General features: G+C 46.8%; 1 protein-coding gene across 1 annotated transcript; it reads right to left on the reverse strand.

Annotated features, from left to right (window-relative positions):
- Positions 1-1,434: 1,434 nt before the first annotated feature.
- LOC133362695 (uncharacterized) lies at positions 1,435-20,093 on the reverse strand. Its single transcript, XM_061581616.1, has 9 exons — positions 20,016-20,093; positions 16,199-16,497; positions 15,344-15,435; positions 14,778-14,890; positions 5,590-5,708; positions 4,994-5,126; positions 3,479-3,572; positions 1,607-1,851; positions 1,435-1,528 (listed from the first exon to the last, which is right to left on the reverse strand). Exons 2-9 carry the CDS (start codon positions 16,464-16,466, stop codon positions 1,435-1,437), a joined length of 1,158 nt encoding a protein of 385 aa, XP_061437600.1. The 5' UTR covers positions 16,467-16,497; positions 20,016-20,093.
- Positions 20,094-20,541: the final 448 nt, after the last annotated feature.

The raw sequence follows: 20,541 nt of genomic DNA on the forward strand, positions 1-20,541 counted from the left end.
GGGAACTGTTGTTCCTACCTGTAACAAAAAATTTACCCGTAAAAACAAAGTTTTTCACTATAAATCCTTTATATGCGTGGCGGCTAGAGTCCTCTTGTCCTCTGGCTTGAGATGGCTGCCACCTATGGGTCAGATGATTGCCTGCCACCATTAAGCAATTGGTAATTAAATATTTATTTAAAAAATTCCCTAAAAAGTGTAAAATTTGGGAAAAAATGTTTCACGAACATTAATTGTCACGCACAACGAGTCTGTGTGCAAAATGTCAGCTCGATTGGATGACGGGAAGTGGGTTAAAAAACGACCGAAACATTTGCATGGTCCTAAGCAAGCAAATGAACTTAATATAATGGATTTTAAAAAAAACCCACTGCATATATACGCTTAAGACAGTTCCATGAACACTAAGTGTAGACAGGTGTTGTTCTCTCTACATCTGCTACCAGCAGCAAAGTCTATAAAACTTTGCAGAATGGAACATGTCACAAATCAACTTTACTTAGGCATTTTTGGGGTTGTTATCAAGTAGGTTATAGCAGACAGGCCCCGTACAACAATCTTCTGGAGTACAAGAACATCTGATTTTGCAAAAACCTTCCCACTTCGTGTTCATCCTTCCAATAGATGCAGATTTGAAACGATCTTTGAACAGTCGAGCAAATGCAACACAACAAAAAAGCACATTGCTCTGAACATGGCTATCTCCTCTGCATGGAAACAAAACGTGTTGTATATTTCAACTCCAGATGACTTAAACGGCACGTTTTATCTTTATACTTGACTTTACCGAAAAAACCAAAGAATAATTCCTGCAGTCACGAAAGCTCCAAAATTAAGAAGGAACAAAACTGATAAGTCATTCACTTCTTTCTTGGAAGAGACAAGTTCCTGCCTTGGGTAGTAAAGCCAAGATGCAGCTTTATATTTTATTGACTGCATTCTGTAAAAAAAAAAAACTATGCAAGCAAGCTCAAAGGAAATTCGATTTAAAGCTTTCGTGACTGCAGGGATTCATCTTCTTGGTTCTTTCGGTAAAGTCACGTAGAATGGAAATAAAATAATAATAAATAAAAACAGACTGTCTTCTCGACAGACCTGTTCTTCACCTGAGGACGGCTGCTTGCGTTCTGGCCGAAACGTCGTTCTTTCGGTAAAGTCACGTAGAAGGAAAATAATAAAATAATAACAATAAAACATCATAAAATAATTCTCACGACGTTTCGGCCACAACGCAAGCAGCCGTCCTCAGGTGGAGAACAGGTCTGTCGACCGTGACTTTACTGAAAGAACCAAGAAGATGAATCCCTGCAGTCACGAAAGCTTTCAATCAAAAGACACCAGCTTATTTACCCCAAGGGCTTTTCATACAAAGTGCATCCCACGGCCCACACAACCTCCCACCATCATCCATCTATCGCTACCCCCCTCCTCTCCTCACTCCAGCCCCTCTTCTTCTTCGATGTCAGAGCATGAAGACAATTTTGGCATCTTGCTCCTGGGCACCTCCAGGCTGCTACTGCCTCCCCAGCTGCCAGCACGAGGAAGGCCAACGGCTTGGCGAGCGTACGCTCGCAAATTGTATTTGGCAATGCTGCTTTTGCGATACCGATTGCCGACAGAGGACAGATTCCTGCCAAAGGGCCGCAGCGCTGGGAACACTTTGGCAAGGATGCCGTCCTTGGTGTCGATGCCGTCATCGTCGTCGTCCTCGGAGCTGAGGTGGACTGTCTCTTCACTGGACGAGCGCTGCAGTGTCGTCTCGCTGGAGATCGTGGTGGACACGCCATGCTCTTCGATTCCACTCAATAGCAGTCGCTTTTTGGCTTCTGGGACTCCCAGTTCATCCAAGTCCTAAAATCCAGCGAAACACAGAAAATATGCACACACACACCAAATTTTGTTCAGCGATCCAACATTGATAATTGGTTTTTTACCCTTCTGTCTGGCAACAAAACTGACACCTTTTTACAAGCAGTCATGTTTGTATAAACCGCAATACCTGCAGTCATAAATACAAACAAAAGACATAACTCTGATAATGTATGCACTGTCCTTGAAGTTGATTGGTCCACACCCGAGACAAGTATTGCGGTCTATACAAACATGACTCCTTGTAAAAAGGTGTCAGTTTTGTTGCCAGATAGAAGGGTAAAAAAACAATTATGATATTTTTACTGGCAAATGAGGTTCCCATAGTGTACGATACAACATTCTTCAAATTTCTGACGACGTGTATTCCTCAGAGTAATTAATGTACAAAATCAGTCGGTATTACCGGTAGGAACCACCTGGTTCCACCAGCCCACAGGGGATTATTGTGTCTGTCCGTCGTGCATCCAAAAATGGGAGGGGTGGGACTGGGTGGGGAGGGGCTGGGTGGGGAGGGGCTGGGTGGGGAGGGTGGGGTGGGGCTGGGTGGGGAGGGGCTGGTCACCCCGTGGTGCCCTTATAAAACTCAACGTTTCACCTACTCACGCCGGCTTGTGCCCGCCCTCACAGTTGGCCATTGACCGAGCAACCCAACGTTCCTACCCGCTCCCTCCGCAGGAGGAATGTGTTTGTTTTGTACCCACTACTGGATCAGGACTCCTCAGCCTCCTCACTCTCGCTATGTGACGATCCATCTATCAACGACACACGAACTAATCTTCTCACAACTCGAATCTCTGTGGTGGTCATCCTCTTGGTGATGTGTGCTCTACTTTGGATGCCACTCCAACACCGGTCTTGTTTCCCAGCCACAATGCAGTCCAGTGATGTTCCCTTGCCCAAGCCCATCTACTTTTTTGCAGTTGTCAATGTTTCTTATTTGCATGTTTCGGTATCCACGTGTAATGGGTTCCGGAGACACTTGTAGAGGTAACTTCTTTATTACAATACAACACTCCAACAGTCCTGATACTCTGTTACAGCGGGACGAGGGGGTACAGGGTCCTACGCTGGCTGGCTGGCGGGTCTTGACCTGCGACTGGCCCCGATCATCCAGGGAGCTGCCCTTTTATGCCTCGTGCCCAACGAGGGGTGGGGTTGTGTGTGCCCCCAGGTATCCCACAGAGCACACACAGCCCCCCCGTTGGTGGCGCCAAGGGGCTTAAGTGTCTGGGGTGCCTGGGATCCGAGCGCCTGCCGCCAAGGGGCTTAAGTGTCTGGGGTGCCTGGGATCCTAGCGCCTGCCGCCAAGGGGCTTAAGTGTCTGGGGTGCCTGGGATCCTAGCGCCTGCCGCCAAGGGGCTTAAGTGTCTGGGGTGCCTGGGATCCTAGCGCCTGCCGCCGAGGGCTTCTCTGCCTAGGGTCCCAGAGCCCCCTCTTGAGGCACTACAAACGCATTAACTCTTTACAAGTTTAATTCCAACCTTCCATCTTCTCCATGCTTCTTTGTGCATTTTTTATGTTGCAGAAAAACTTAAAAATAAATCCCAATCCTGTATTCGTTAAAAAAACACACGTAGTTTTCATGGAAGCGTCCGTAGGAACTTGCCTGCAGAGTAACGTCCATCAGCTGTTGGACACTCGACAATCCACGCGAAGTGAAATTCTCCAAAAACTCCAAGCAGTCTATTTGTTTCAGGAAGCTTGATACACAAAAAAACAACAACACACGAGGCTCCAAAATGTTAATACCAAATACAAGAAGCACGAAAAGTACTTTGTACGGCTGAATTACATTAAGTTGCACATTTTTACTCCGTCAACATTGCGATTAGAAATAACATGTGAAGCAACACTTACATTGCTTGTACTGTATATCCCTATGGAAAATAATGACTTTTTTATTGGAAATCCAAGTGCAAAAATCAGCCCAAACTGCATTACGAACTTTGCTTTTCGATTTAAAGCTTTCGTGACTGCAGGGATTCATCTTCTTGGTTCTATCGGTAAAGTCACGTAGAAGGGAAGTAATAAAATAATAAAAATAAAATAATAAAAATAAAACATAATTAAATAATTCTCACGACGTTACGGCTGCTTGCGTTGTGGCTGAAACGTCGTGAGAATTATTTTATCATGTATATTATATTATTTTATTTTATTATGTTTTATTATTTTATTACTTCCCTTCTACGTGACTTTACCGAAAGAACCAAGAAGATGAACTTTGCTTTGTTTTAATTCACCCACCGACTTAAGTATTGTAGTCGAGTATACACAGATAAAACTAAACACTTGAAGAACCCAGACTCGTATATAATAAAGGAGTGTTATAAACAACGCAAGTCAACTAAAAATATCTAATGCAGTGTAGAGTGCTCATCAGAATATCCGAGGCCAATACCAACCCACCTACCCAGTGACTAGGGAAGATGTTGCAGCATAGAATACGTCAAGGATAAGCCATTTTAATAAAGCAGTTATACATCATGAAATAGAATGGAGTGTGCAGACGCAACAGTAGAAAAGGTTTAGTAGTACAGTGCATATTATCATTATCAGAGTTGCTTCTTTTTATTAGCATTTTTGACTACTTGTGTTGTGGTTATTGCAAACATGATGCCTTGTATAAAGGTGTCAGTTTTGTACCAGTTTAAAAGGGTAAAAACCTACTACTATATTTTGCCACTGGTAAAGGAGATGTCTCAAGGTGTATGATGCCTTGTGTAAAGGTGTCAGTTTTGTACCAGTTTAAAAGGGTAAAAACCTACTACTATATTTTTCCACTGCTAAAAGAGATGTCTCATAGAGTAGAAAAGGTTATTTCAGCAAAGAATCCCTTTCATTTATTTGTAATTTTTTTCAGAGCGTGAATGATGACGATCTTCTTGGTTCTTTCGGTAAAGTCACGTAGAAGGAAAGCAACATTATTATATTATTTTATTATGTTTTATTTTTATTATTTTATTATGTTTTATTTTTATTATTCTATTACTTCCCTTCTACGTGGTGACTTTACCGAAAGAACCAAGAAGATGAATCCCTGCAGTCACAAAAGCTTTAAATCGAAAAATGATGACGATGTTTAAAGGTGGCGACGATGATGCACCTAAAGGGCACTTACTTGTAAAGAGCGTTGCCAGGCTTGCCGCTGTCCGGCAGGGTTCCAAGCCGGGCCGGTGGGTTGTCTCCGTCCGGTGGCCGTGGGGGACCATTGGATCCACTCGCTTCACCCGTCACAACATTCTGTGCAACGCCTGCAACCAGTGGATGAGCATTCGCAATAAAACCATTTACACCTCAACACATATACGAGTAATATTGAATTCATCCTCTTGGCTCTTTCGGTAAAGTCATCACGTAGAAGGGAAGTAATAAAATAATAAAACTTCATAAAATAATTCTCACGACGTTTCGGCCACAACGCAAGCAGCCGTCTTCAGGTGGAGAACAGGTGTGTCGGAAAGACAGCGTCTGACAGACCTGTTCTTCACCTGAGGACGGCTGCTTGCGTTGTGGCCGAAACGTCGTGAGAATTGTATTTTATCGTGTTTTATTTTTATTATTTTACTACTTCCCTTCTACGTGACGACTTTACCGAAAGAACCAAGAAGACTGCGTATCACTTTGTGGCAAATTGTGTCACGTCTTTCAATTCTACCGCATGCCACGTTCCCTGCAGAGAAATGTGCTGCGCCGAGAAGGGAGAGCTTGCGTCACCTGATGAGGAACCTTCGCCGGCACTGGAGGATCCCTGGCTGCCGGCCAAGACTTCCTGTGAACACTCGCTTCCGTGTCGGCTGAGGTTGAACGGCCTGCCACGCAATTCCGTCACGTATCTGGGAGGGAGAAAAAACCCAAAAAATTAACCCGTAAAAACTAAGTTTTTCACTATAAATCCTTTATATGCGTTGCATCGGTTTTATTTTATTATTCATTCTAGATTTGAAGCTTTCGTAACTGCAAGGATTCATATTCTTAGGTTTTTTCGGTAAAGTCACGTAGGTAAAAAATTAAAATTAATAAAAGTAAAATAAAAACGAAGTTTTCACTATAAATCCTTTATATGCGTGGCATCGGTTTTTTTTTCTTATTCATTTCTGTTTTTCTTGAGTAAGAGTTTCATTTTTATCACATTGGTATTTTAAATTAAATATAAGGAAAGTCGTATATAAGGATTATAAAGTTTTCAGTTTTTGTATGATTGTTTATATTGTACATTTTTGTTGTTTTCTTGAATAATTTTCTGTGTTTAGGAAAAATATATGATTGTGTTAGTGAAACATTTTTTTTTCCTAAAAAGTGGAAAATTTAGGAAAAATTTTTCCACAAAAATTAATTGTCACGCACAACGAGTCTGTGTGCAAAATGTCAGCTCGATTGGATCACGAGAAGTGGGTTAAAAAACGACCAAAAGATTTCCACGGTCCTAAGCGCGCAAGCAAGTGAACTTAATATAAAGGATTTTAAAAACCCAAAAAAATAGTGGTTGATGCACATGACAACTGCATCTTTTCTCATTGCACAACCTGATGTCAATGAACTACTGCTTAGTATTCATAACCAACATGGGAGTTATTTACATTACATAGACACTGAATATTGATATATTGCATAATTTTTGAATATGGAAATCTTTTTTTAGATATTTTCCATTTGGATCATAAGATGGACATGTGCTTAAAGTTAAAATATGAAGATATAATCCACATTCCAATGAGTTAAACTCTGATAATGCCCCACATGCTTATCACAACATCAACTGCAATGCATCTGATCTCATAAGCTAGGTTGGGTTCAGCGTGGGTGACCATCCTATATACATTTGTAATAAAAGGACTCGAACACTTCTCTCTGTCTTCGTGTCTTTATTCAGGTTCACGTCTTTACCCACACGGCACTCTGTTATAACTCCTGTATTTGTAGCCCCCGGCTATTCACTGCTATTATAGCTTCCTCTCCCCTCTGACTCTCTGCTTCATCTACTGTAACCTCCTCCCTGCAGACTCGCTGCTACCCCTATGCAGACTCCCGCTGCTACCCCTATGTGCAGACCCTCTGGCTGTCACTGTATGCAGACCCGCTGCCCACCCTCTCTGTGCAGCCCCGCTGCTGACTGCAGCCTCCTCGCTGCTTCGGGTCGGTCACCGCTGGCCAACGGTGCCGATCCTCGCTCCCCCCGTGTTCGTGGCGATCTCGCCACACCCCGCTTCGCCCTTCGTGGCCTTCCTCTGTTCCTGGTTCCCCGTCACTCCCCTTGCTCTTCCGGTTCCCCTCCTTCTATACTCAACCCCTCTGCCCCCCACGTGACCTAACTCCTCCCCCCCTGACGGCGCCTCAGAAGGGCCGTTTACAACCGCATTACATCACCCTCCCCCCTAAAGAAAATCCAGCCGACCTCGGCTGAATTGCAACCTGAAAAGCAATGCGGGTGTAAAGGGCCAACACGCAAAAAGACACGAAGCATTGAAGAACATTATAACAATAACACAACACAACACAATCTAACGAAACGTGAGGGATTTCGAGCGAGTACGGGTAGCCGGGCCGTCCCGGACGGTCGGCGGCCCACCCGCCGAGCGGGAACGTGGAAGGGTTTTAGGGGCGACGGGCGCAAGTTCTTCCGTCGCCATTGGAGGCCCGCCACTGTCCCGCTCGCGTCCAGAAACATCCCGTACTCGCGTCCGCGGAGGGATAGGAAGAGCTGCAGGTCCCGTGGGTTCTGCGGCTCCGGTCGGCGTCCCACAAGCGGAAGGTCCTCCTCCCTGCGCTGTCACGGCCGGATTGTCTGTGAAGGGTACGACAGGCGCTCTCGCAAGGTCAGCAGACACAGGCAAGGGCGAGTCGGCAGCAACAGACCCCGGCAAGGCAACTTCGGGAGATGACGCATCCGGCCGTGGGGCAATGTATGGCTTCAACCGGGACGTGTGCACGAACCAACGCCGTGCACCAACCTGAACACGCGCCGACTGTGGGTTGGGAACCTCAATGAGGCGGACCGGACCCTGCCAAGGTCGATGTAATTTAGGAGATGTACCTGGCCGCACCTGTGGGCAATGAAGCCAGGCCAGGTCCCCCTTTTTCCAGGGACACTCCCCCTTTGAACGTCGGGCACACCGCTCATTCCTGGCCTGAGCCTTGGCAGTAGCCATGCGGGCATTTTCCCTCGCCTCAGCGACACGCCGAACGTTGTCCTTAATATACTCAGGAAGAGGCTTAACAGGCCCCCTCGCACCGGTTCCCAACTGGTCATGAATCGGCGGCACGTTCTCACGGCCGTACATAAGGAAAAACGGCGAGTATCCAGTAGCCGCGTGCGGCGTCATGCGATACGCCGAAAGCACCCCAGGGATATGCAAATCCCAATCAGATTGGTTTTCCCCGACTGTATGGCACAGCATGGCGGACAGAGTCCGATTCAACCGTTCCACCATACCATCCGTTTGCGGGTGGTAGGGGGACGTCCGTATCTTTTTAGTTCCAAGAGCCGCACACACCTCCCCCAACAATTTAGACGAAAAGTTACGTCCCTGATCCGTAAGGAGCCTCTCCGGAGCCCCTTTGTCCATTACATACCCAAATAGAAAGGCGTCAGTGATAGACGCCGCTGACTGGTCAGGCAAGGGCCAGGCCATCGGCCAGCGAGAGAGGTACTCCACCCCCACCAGTAAATACTTATTCCCTTTAGCTGATGGCGGAAAGGGTCCCAAAATATCTAACGCCACCAGCTCATTAACCCGAGATACTTTAATCGATTGTATCGGCGGAACATATGGATGTTTAGGCGGCTTACGGCGGGCACAATCGGGACACGCGCGAACGTGACCGACGACATCCGTCGTCATGCCGTGCCAATAATAGTCTCGTTGCAGCGTCAATAGGGTTTTCTGCACCCCCAGGTGTAAAAGTGTGTCACAGTGCAAAGATCTAATCAGCTCATAGCGCAATGACGCGGGCACAACGAGACGCCAGTGTTCCTGTATCCCTTCCCTCCACATCAGTAACCCATCTCGGAGAGCAGTTTCCGAATTACCACCCGCACCGACTTCCTTACCCGCCCTCTCCGTTCGTTTCCGTAACGACACCAAAGAATCGTCCAACATTTGCTCCCGAATCCACACAGACCTTGGAAGACGCAAAATCCCGTCAGCCGGTCCCCCTTCAACCGGTCCCGGTGTAAGCGGAGGTTCGAGAACATCCACTGCCCGCGCGACAGGCTGAGGGGAGGGCTGAGCCGGTCCACACCTATGCGTCCCCGACGCACACGCACAAGGGGATTGTTGCGGCAACCTGGACAGTGCGTCCGCGTTAGCGTGACGCACACCCTTCCGATGGTGAATTTGGAAGGAGAATTCTTGCAACGTGTCCAGCCATCTCGCCAATTGTCCGGATGGCTGGTCCATCTTAAGAGCGTACTGCAAGGCCGCATGGTCCGTTCGGACAATAAACGACCGACCGTACAGATACGGTCGAAATTGGCGGAGAAAATACACAATAGCCAAAAGTTCCCTGCGAGTGACGCAGTAACGAGTTTCCGCGGGAGACAAAACCCGACTCCCGTACGCCACCACACGCTCAACACCACCTTTTGACTGGGACAACACCGCCCCAATCCCGGTGTCACTCGCATCAGTATCCAGAATGAAGGGATGTTCAAAGTCCGGATAATCCAACGTCGGCGCAGTAGCCAGTAGATCGCGCAGGCTCCGAAACGCCGCCTCCTCCGGCGGTCCCCACACAAATTTGTGCCCCTTCCCAGTAAGGAGATGCAAAGGCCTGGCGATAGTAGCGAAATTCGGAACAAACCTCCGGTAATATGAGGCGAACCCCAAAAACCGACGCACATCACCCACCGTGGCGGGGGTTGCCCAATCCCGGACACACGCAGTTTTCTCTGGATCCGTGGCCACCCCGTCCGCACTAACAATATGTCCCAAGTATCGAACGGAACGTTGCAGTAGATGACATTTCTTAGGCTTGAATTTCAAATTAGCAGAACGCATTCTGGCAAAAACGGCCTCCAACCGCAATAAATGCTCATCAAATGTGCGGCTGAAGACAATAATATCATCTAAATAAATGAGACATGTCTCCCACTGCAACCCCGTCAATACCAACTCCATCAATCTCTGAAAGGTGGCAGGGGCTGCATTCAACCCCATCGGCAGACAGTTAAATTGGAACAACCCCTGCGGCGTACGGAACGCTGTCTTTTCCCGCGAGGGCTCGTCAAGGGGAAGCTGCCAGAAGCCCGAAGAGAGATCTAGCGTTGAAAAAAACTTAGCCCCTGACAAGGCGTCGAGAGAATCGTCCATACGCGGCAGGGGATACGCATCTGCCACCGACACTTTATTCAACTTCCGAAAATCCACACAAAATCGTAATTTACCATCTTTCTTTTTAACCAACACGACAGGCGCGCCCCACGGGCTATTAGACGGAGATATAATATCCGCTTTCAACATGTCTTCCACTGCCCCTCGCACGTGCTCACGCTCAGCCGGACTCATCCGACGCGAGTTCAAGCGGATAGGGGCCGCGTCCCCCGTTTCGATGTGATGAGAGAGCAGCGAGGTGCGTCCCAAGTCCAAATCGTCCGAGCTAAACACATCGGAATAGCTCGCTAATAATTTATGAATCGCACAACGCTGCTCAGCGGAAAGGGCCGAATTTTCCGCACATAGTTCGGCGATCCAACGATCGTCCACCCCTCCGTCGTGTGAAACACCACCCACCAGCCCCCCGTCCGGAATGTCACTCTGAGCCGTAAACGCCGTAGTGGCGTGTGCCACAACGGTACCAGCCGGCACACACACGCTTTCAGAACTCGCATTTAACACCTGCAAAAACGGGCGTTGATCCGGACGGACAATGGTTTGCGCCCCCACTAGTGCCAATCCGCCCGTAACAGCGGCGGACGGCGACAGCAAAATTCCACAAGCACCCTGCCGACCCGGAACCGGCTTCCGGTATCGTAGGGGAATGAGCATCTGCGAGCCAGGTGGAATATCAACTGAAACTTCCGATAACGCCTGCACCTGGGCAACCGGAGCCGGTCGCCCCCAGGTGGACTGTAAAAACGCCAATTTGCGGCCCCCTGGTAGTTCAATGCAATTTTCATTGATTCTAATTAGAATGGGCATCTTAGCCAAAAAATCCGTGCCCAACAAGCAAGGGACCGCCAGGGACCTCGAAATTAACACAACGCCCGAGGCCGAGACCCCCCCGATAGAAATATTAGCGTCCACCTGTCCCACGATGCCCATACTACCCCCGTTCGCAGCGATGCAGGAAGCGTAAGCCGGCCTCACGGCCCCCGGTGGGATGTTCAAAAGATGGAATATGACATCCGAAATAATGGTCGCGGACGCCCCGGAATCCACCAAAATACGCACGTCCACCCCTTGGATCGACCCCGGTACAGTGGACGAACCTGTAGCGGCCGCGACAACCCGACGAGCCAACTTACGCCACTGCGTTATCGAGCGACAAGGCGCAGATACTGGCCTCCCATATTTTAGAACATCCGCGTCGCACAACAACGGCGATGAGTGAGGTGTCAGGCCTTGCCGGGTGTCTGGTGCGCACCGACTTGCCTGTGCCGGAGGGTCTTTCTTTGGGACGTCCGCGATCGAGGCCTCCTGCTGGGGCGGCCCCGGAACCCGGGCCCAGCAGTCCCTGGCATAGTGGCCCCGACGGCCGCAGCGGAAACAGTCGACGTCGGGTCGGCGCGCAGCAGGCACCCCGTCCCGACGTGGCCGCGCCGGCGGCGGAGCCCGCAGCCCCGGCCCGCTTCGAGCCGGCCACGGAGTGGAGGCGGCCGACAGCTCCTTTGGGCCGGTCGCATCCGGCACGTACACGGCCTTTGTAGGGTCCCACCCTACGGCCCCCCCATCGACGACAGGACCGCCCGTCCACGCCGTGACTTGTTTCCAGCGGCGGAGATTGAACTGGGCGTCCAAACACTTGGCCGCGGTCCGGGACGTGAGTTTCTCGTGACCGCACGCCGGCATAGGAATGCCCAGATCCCGGGATAACTCCAACATCTTCCCCAAGATGAGAGGTTCCAGCAGGTCAGGCTCCGTCTCCGGGTAAGCGGCCATCGCGAGTTCCAGCACGGCGCCCCTGTACGCTACAGGCGACTCCTCCGGTGCGCGTTGCCGCTGCACGAAGCGGCGATGGGCGTCATCCGGTGGCTCGTACGCGTCCGCCATTTCGTCGAACACTCCACGCAATGTTTTCTTCTTCGCACCTTTTATAGAGCGAAAAAAACGAACAGACTCATCGTCAAGGAGAGTCGGAAGCACCTCCAGCGCCTCGGCGTCCGTCCACCTTGCCGTTCGTACCGCCGCCAAAAATCGACAAGCGAACGCACTCCAATCGCCCCCGATGGAGAACTCCTTAACAGTTGTAAGGTGACGACTGCGGCTCCTTGGCCTGCTTCCGTCCGTCACCGACTCTTCCGGCGGCAAGTTCAGCAAGGCGTCGCAACGCGGTGTCGCCAAGATGGCGGACGATCCTCGTGGCGGCCCCAAAATGGCGGCTTCCCGCCTTCCGTGGTGCGCCACGCCCAAGATGGCGTCTTCACGCCGCGTGGCCGATGGCGGCGCCATCGAAGACGACCCGGGCTCCTGCCGATCACCACCATCACCTTCCAACGCCGCCCTTGGCGTGACAAGGTCACACAACTCCGTGATGACGGTTTTTAGGGTCGCCAGTTGCTCCGCCATCCGGGTCCATCTTAAATCTTCGTCCTTCAACGCAGATGGGTCGGACGCAGCGGCAACCTCCTCCACACCCGGGCCCTCACGGATCTCTCCCTCCGCCGAAGTGAAGCCGACCTCAGGAGGAAGATCGTCGTCGTCCGATGATGAAGCCGACGCCGGAGATGGGATATTCTTCTTCCTCAGTTGTTTCGCCATGCCGTTTCACTTCTGACTCCAGTGTAATAAAAGGACTCGAACACTTCTCTCTGTCTTCGTGTCTTTATTCAGGTTCACGTCTTTACCCACACGGCACTCTGTTATAACTCCTGTATTTGTAGCCCCCGGCTATTCACTGCTATTATAGCTTCCTCTCCCCTCTGACTCTCTGCTTCATCTACTGTAACCTCCTCCCTGCAGACTCGCTGCTACCCCTATGCAGACTCCCGCTGCTACCCCTATGTGCAGACCCTCTGGCTGTCACTGTATGCAGACCCGCTGCCCACCCTCTCTGTGCAGCCCCGCTGCTGACTGCAGCCTCCTCGCTGCTTCGGGTCGGTCACCGCTGGCCAACGGTGCCGATCCTCGCTCCCCCCGTGTTCGTGGCGATCTCGCCACACCCCGCTTCGCCCTTCGTGGCCTTCCTCTGTTCCTGGTTCCCCGTCACTCCCCTTGCTCTTCCGGTTCCCCTCCTTCTATACTCAACCCCTCTGCCCCCCACGTGACCTAACTCCTCCCCCCCTGACGGCGCCTCAGAAGGGCCGTTTACAACCGCATTACACATTGCCCACAGCGAGCCATGCACAAATCTCCACGTATGTTGATGCTTCACACCTTTACCAACTCACACATACCAGTCGGGAATTATACAGAAAGTTCAGTGTCCATGCATCTGTCATGCTCAGCATCTCCCATATAGTATGTCAGAGGAAAATATTAATAAAATACAAAAATGTGATCTTGCAAAGCATTGCCTTTCCAACATTTCGAATCCAAAATAAAAAAATTAACCCGTAAAAACAAAGTTTTTCACTATAAATCCTTTATATGCGTGGCATCGGTTTTATTTTATTATTCATTTCTGTTTTTCTTGAGTAAGAGTTTTATTTTTAACACATTGGTATTTTAAATTAAATATGACAAAAATGTTTTCCTAAAAAGTGGAAAATTTAGGAAATTTTTTTTCACGAAAATAAATTGTCACGCACAACGAGTCTGCGTGCAAAATGTCAGCTCGATTGGATCACGGGAAGTGGGTTAAAAAACGACCGAAAGATTTGCACGGTCGTAAGCGCGCAAGCAAGCGAACTTAATATAAAGGATTTAAAAAGCAACACTTTGGTGCATCCAACAGGAAGCCGTTTGTCAATCACGTCAATTGGAACAAACTTCGCAACTGCATTGCTCTAACCGGATGGCAATGACTGCTTGAAAGTAGGTGAGCAAGTGTCACTGTGAAACCAATAGTACCTTCAAATTCAGATTTGTATGTAACATGTCAGATTTGTATGTAACATTATGTAGTTGTGCAGTGTATAATGGAGTAGCAGCTGGAAAATCAAGACAGATTTGCATCAGCATGAACATGAATTGAATAATGGCTGTTTGAAAGTCGAACAGTCAACAGGCAAACAAATAACAGCTTCAAATTAAAATTTCGGTGCAGGATGTCAAATTTAATAAAGCGTTGTCAAATGTATTTCGTTGCAATAATACAAAACATTCTCTGTGAATGATTTAAAATTAAAACGATTCTTCCAGGAGAAAACATTATTCACTAATAATTTGCATATCAAGAGGAATTTAGCATATTTATGGCAAATGCAGGTATGTGATTAGTACTACTCATGCCCGTGCATTATGCAGGATTAGCAGCATCAAAGGGAGGGGATATGGAAATATGCTAAATTCCTCTTGATATGCAAATTATTTTGTCAAGGCTCCCCCTTTCCCCCCCCTTCCAACCCAGCTTATATACATGCTCCAAGCACGTGTGCTGTTTCATTCAGACGCTGTCTTTCCGACAGACCTGGTTTTCACCTGAGGACGGCTGCTTGCGTTGTGGCCGAAACCTCGTGAGAATTATTTTATTATTTTTCTTTTTATCATTTTATTACTTCCCTTCTGTTGCTACCATTTAATTACAGCAGCAATCGGGAACTTGTCTCGCACGAGCAGCGATGTGTCTATTTCGTGTTCACGTACCGTTGTTGCTGCAGGTTGCGCAACACACTGACAACATCCTTGGGCAGCATTCGGACCAGCTCCAGGCTTTCCTTGATTTTTTTTAATATTTCAAAATGTTCTCTCCCGTGCACCTACATACATACAGACCGCAGAGCAAATTCTTTAAAACATCAAATGCTTATTGTGAATTCTAGATTTGAAGCTTTCGTGACTGCAAGGTTTCATATTCTTATGGTTTTTTCGGTAAAGTCACGTAGGTAAAAAATTAAAATTAATAAAAGTAAAATAAAATAAAAATAAAAATCACGACGTTTCGATTGCAACACAAGCAATCATCATCAGGTATAAATGAAATAGCAACAAAAAATTCTAACCAGAAAAACTATAGACAGACATATGAGCAGACAGATATCACCAAGATACATAGAGAGAGAGTGACACAGGTACAGAGAGGGAGATCGTCTCTGTGGAGTGGCCTTAAATAGACAGAGGGGGCGGTGGCAGAGAGAGGGAGGGGTTAGAGACAAAATTAACATGTCAATGAGTGCGGAAAACGAGGAATTTAAACGAAAGCAGGTAACTACCAGGAGGTGAAATATGTCTTCTTGGTCGGATGGCCAATTGCTGCCACAGTTGCTTGAAGTCATCAGCATGTCGTGCACCACTTTCACGCAGCCTGAGGATTTGGTTAAGTGGCAAAAAGCGGACAGGTAAGGCGAGTACACGCAGGGACAATTTCTTTCAGAATAATACATTGAAATGATGTCATCATGGGACCTCCTTTGCCAGTAGCAAAATATAGACTAATAGGGTTGTTCCCCTTTTTTTTTCTGGCAACAAAACTGACACCTTTTGCAAGGAATCATGCTTACATTAACCACAATACTTGCAGTCAAATGCAAACAAAAAACACAACTCTGATAATTTATGCATTGTCTTTGAAACTGATTGGTCCACACCAGAGACAGCTTTCTTTAGAGCCTAGTCTCATATGGTGTTCGACCAGATGACGCCAAAAGGCGTCATCATGGGACCTCCTTTGCCAGTACCAAAATATACTCATAGGGGTTTTCACCTTTTTTCTGGCAACAAAACTGACACCTTTTGCAAGGAATCATACTTACATTAACCACAATACTTGCAGTCAAATGGTCGAACACCATATGAGACGAGGCTCTAAAGAAAGATGTCTCTGGTGTGGACCAATCAGTTTCAAAGACAATGCATACATTATCAGAGTTGTGTTTATTGTTTGCATTTGACTGCAAGTATTGTGGTTAATGTAAGTATGATTCCTTGCAAAAGGTGTCAGTTTTGTTGCCAGAAAAAAGGGGAAAACCCCTATTAGTGAAATTATATAATTTACAAAAACCTCAAATGTGTCTTAATAGCTAGACAGCAGCATGCGTGTGTGAACAAGGGGCAGTCAAAGTGATCACCTTGGGAGTTCGTATCAGAAGCCGCCTCTCCACTCGCTCGCTGACTGCTGCCAGAAGACACCTTAGGCACTTGTGGGGTGTGCTCAACTGGCTGAGCCTGTGGAGACTGACAAGTCTGGGTTGCTGCCTCTGCCAAGGCAGGAGGATACTGTCGCACAGACTGAGCTGCATTCTGCCTGGTGCGTGAAGGAGCCTTCCGATTGTTTGGAGACTGCTGCTGCTGCTGTTGCAGCTCCTCATCGTCCTGATGCATGCACCGCTCGTCCATTTGGTATCTTCGAGATTTGAAGCTTTCACGACTGCAAGGAATCATACTCTTAGTTTTTTCGGTAAAGTCACGTAGGTAAAAAATGAAATTTAAATAAAATAAAAATCACGACGTTTCAGAAGCAACACAAGCTTCCGTCTTCAGGTGATACAGATATTTTGCTGTGACAGTTTCACCAGAAGATGGAAGCTTGTGTTGCTTCCGAAACGTCGTGATTTTTATTATTTTATTTTTATTATTTTTTATTTCATTCTTCACCTACATTTTTACATCTCTCCCCGGCGAAGCACACACTCGGGTTTCGCAGCAGAATCGGCCCAGTACCTGGCCACTAAAACAAATGGCCAGAAAACAAATGCATTAAAACAAATTTTTTTATGTGCAGCCATTATAAGGCATGTCTTTACTTAACCAGCCAAAAGAGAATTTCAAGAAATTACAGGAAAAGATAAAATAGTTTAAAAACATTACAATGTCTCTTCAACCACGACTATAGAGACATGGTAATCGCAATAATTGTACACTTAGACAGTTTCAATGTTCAGCCCTATAAAACTGGCAGCAGACATTGTATGTAGCTAGGGTTCTCAAGTTTCGTACATAACAGGATGAATTCCACACCCTCGAAATGGCATTGCTGTTGCATTAGCATCTGTGCCACCCATTCACTAGACCAGGGGTCGGCAACCTACGGCTCCGGAGCCGCATGCGGCTCTTTACGGGCTGCTTCTTGACGATGAGTACGTATGTACAGTATGTACTCAGATGCATTGCGGCTCTTGAAATACTGAATTTTGTACCGAATTGGAAAGAAATGGCTCTTCTTGTTATTTTGGTTGCCGACCCCTGCACTAGACTGACCAATGGCATTGTAGCGAGGTAAAATACAACTCTCACAGCAACTGTCATCATCAGAGCCATTGGCGATCCGATTAAAATTCTCACGGCGTTTCGACTGCAACACAAGCAATCATCATCAGGTGTGAAATCCACAGCAAGAAAATTTGAAAAAAATTAACCCGTAAAAACAAAGTTTTTCACTCTAAATCCTTTATATGCGTGGCATCGGTTTTATTTTATTATTCATTTCTGTTTTTCTTGAGTAAGAGTTTCATTTTTATCACATTGGTATTTTAAATGAAATATGAAAAAAAAAATTCCTAAAAAGTTGAAAATTTTGGAAACATTTTTTTCACGAAAATAAATTGTCACGCACAACGAGTCTGTGTGCAAAATGTCAGCTCGATTGGATCACGGGAAGTGGGTTAAAAAACGACCGAAAGATTTGCACGGTCCTAAGCGCGCAAGCAAGCAAGTGAACTTAATATAAAGGATTTTAAAATGAAACTCTCACAGCAAGTGTCATCATCATCAGAGCCATTAGCGATCCGATTAAATTTTCCAAAACAAGTCGTTGATTACAAGGGTAGTTATTCGGGCGAAACAGCGATTTGATAACCTGTACGATACTTTCGCAAAATATAAAGATTACAGAATAACGTTATTCTAAAACAATATATATTAAAAACACTCCCTTGGGGGAAACTGTGTGTGGATCCCAAGACTTTGCCCAACAGTTGGCCGACAGAGTTGTAAACGGATAAATAAACGACCCCGTAAGAGAAACCAAATACTGTGATAACATTTAATGTTACATTTTTTCCCACACAAATTAGTGCACAAGAACCTGGAACTTTCAGAGCAGGTTCAAGGCCGTTCGCACAGCCCAGCTGGAACATTAGCTTTGGGATTAAATGGAAATTCCAAAGTTAATTAGCTTCCGTGTGGCGAGCCTAATTAATCACAAACATCCAATTAATTAATCAATCAAGCGCTCGTGATTTCCTCGGCTACCCAGTGAATACTTGTCTTGTTAATTAATTTATAAAACCGCACGTGTATTTAGTTTCTGTATCTCCAATCTGCTCACGTGACACCAGTTATAACGAGGGTGCAAATTTTATGTTAAAAAATTTAACCCGTAAAAACAAAGTTTTTCACTATAAATCCTTTATATGCGTGGCATCGGTTTTATTTTAGTATTCATTTCTGTTTTTCTTGAGTAAGAGTTTCATTTTTATCACATTGGTATTTTAAATTAAATAAAAAAAATCCCTAAAAAGTGTAAAATTTTGGGAAAAAAATTTCACGAAAATAAATTGTCACGCACAACGAGTCTGTGTGCAAAATGTCAGCTCGATTAGATCACGGGAAGTGGGTTAAAAAACGACCGAAAGATTTGCACGGTCGTAAGCAAGCAAGTGAACTTAATATAAAGGATTTAAAAAGCAATCACAGGTAACGTTACTCAGAGTTAAATGAGCAAAAGGCAAACATCTATGAATCATCGTGGCCAGTCGAGCTTGCCACTCACTCTTAGCTAAATAAATGACAATCTCCAACGATATTAAGAGGTTCATCTTCTTGGTTCTTTCGGTAAAGTCACGTAGAAGGGAAGTAATAAAATAATAAAAATAAAACATAATAAAATAATAAAACATAATAAATAATAATAAAAATAAAACATAATAAAATAATATTTTATTATGTTTTATTTTTATTATTTTATTACTTCCCTTCTACGTGACTTTACCGAAAGAACCAAGAAGATGAATCCCTGCAGTCACGAAAGCTTTAAATCGAGATATTAAGAGGTCTTTAACATTCCTATTCAATCTCGGATTGTCTTGATAATTGTTGATTTTACCCTTCTATCTGGCAACAAAACTGACACCTTTTTACAAGGAGTCATGTTTGCATAGACCACAATACCTGCGGTCGTAATACAAACAAAAAACACAACTCTGATAATGTATGTGCACTGTCCTTAAATTAAACACAATTGCATTTTAAAAAATTCAAATAAAGCCCGAAGTCAACTCACGTCACACACGCAATTTGTAATTGAATGAGCACGTTGCTTAATTAATTGGCCTCAGGTCAACACCTCAGGCTAATTAACAGCTGACCTAATTAACGACGTCTTAATTGGCCCGCTACTAATTAACAGCTGACCTAATTAACGACTCAATTTGGCGGGATTATTTCAACAGCGATAATTAAATATCGTAGTGAACGCGTTGAACTTTAACAAGCACGGGTTGATCATCATCATCATTATTATTATTCTATTTTATTTGTCGAGATTTTTTGTTTACTAATCTTGGAGCTCACTCACAACTCACCCTCACCACTCACTCTCACCACCCACCCTCACCACTCACCCTCACCCCTCACCACTCTCTCACCACTCACCCTCACCACCCACCCTCACCACTAACCCTCACCACTAACCCTCACCACTCACCCTCACCACTCACGCTCACCACTCACCCTCACCACTCACCCTCACCACTCACCCTCACCACTCACCCCTCACCACTCACTCTCACCACTAACCACTCTCTCACCACTAACCCTCACCACTCACCCTCACCACTCACCCTCACCACTCACCCTCACCACTCCAATCGTCGCAGATGCAATTATTCCTTTAAAAGAGGAGTGGTGCTGGTGGTGGAGGGAGGTAGGGGAGGACCACCCACTCACCTTCAGATACTTTCCCCGCAACTTCACGGCAGCGGGGCTCGCAATGCTCACAACAGGTCGCTGCTGTCGGCAGGCAACGCAGCAGCAGCTGTAGTAGCAGCAGCAGCAGCAACAGCAGCAGCAGTAACAGCTGTAGCTACAGCAGCAGCTGCTACAGCGTCTCGGCCTCGACTTGTGTAGCCCCTCCCCCTCTCGCTCTCGAGTCACATGACGTCATCCGTCCCTACGCGCACGCGCTCATTGGCTACAGGATGCGCGTGCGTGACGTCATCACCCAGTGGGGAGTTCGCCGATTGGCTTACGTGGCAATGGAGGGGTGCGGGGGGTTTGTTGTGTCGTGACGTCACCCCCACGGCGGACCAATCGGGAGAGCGGAAAATTCTCGAGGGGGCGTCCACGGAGGAGGACCAATGAGACGCGCGTATCGATTTTCTCTGCACGTGACTTCGGGTCAGAGGTCACGTGGTGTGAATGGCGACGTCGAAACTCTCCACACGTGACCTCCTCCACCTCGCCACGTGCAGCC

Source organism: Lethenteron reissneri, unplaced genomic scaffold (genome assembly GCF_015708825.2).
Source record: "Lethenteron reissneri isolate LAM-NWPU_2019-01 unplaced genomic scaffold, ASM1570882v1 scaffold_1581, whole genome shotgun sequence".
Lineage (NCBI taxonomy): Eukaryota > Metazoa > Chordata > Hyperoartia > Petromyzontiformes > Petromyzontidae > Lethenteron > Lethenteron reissneri.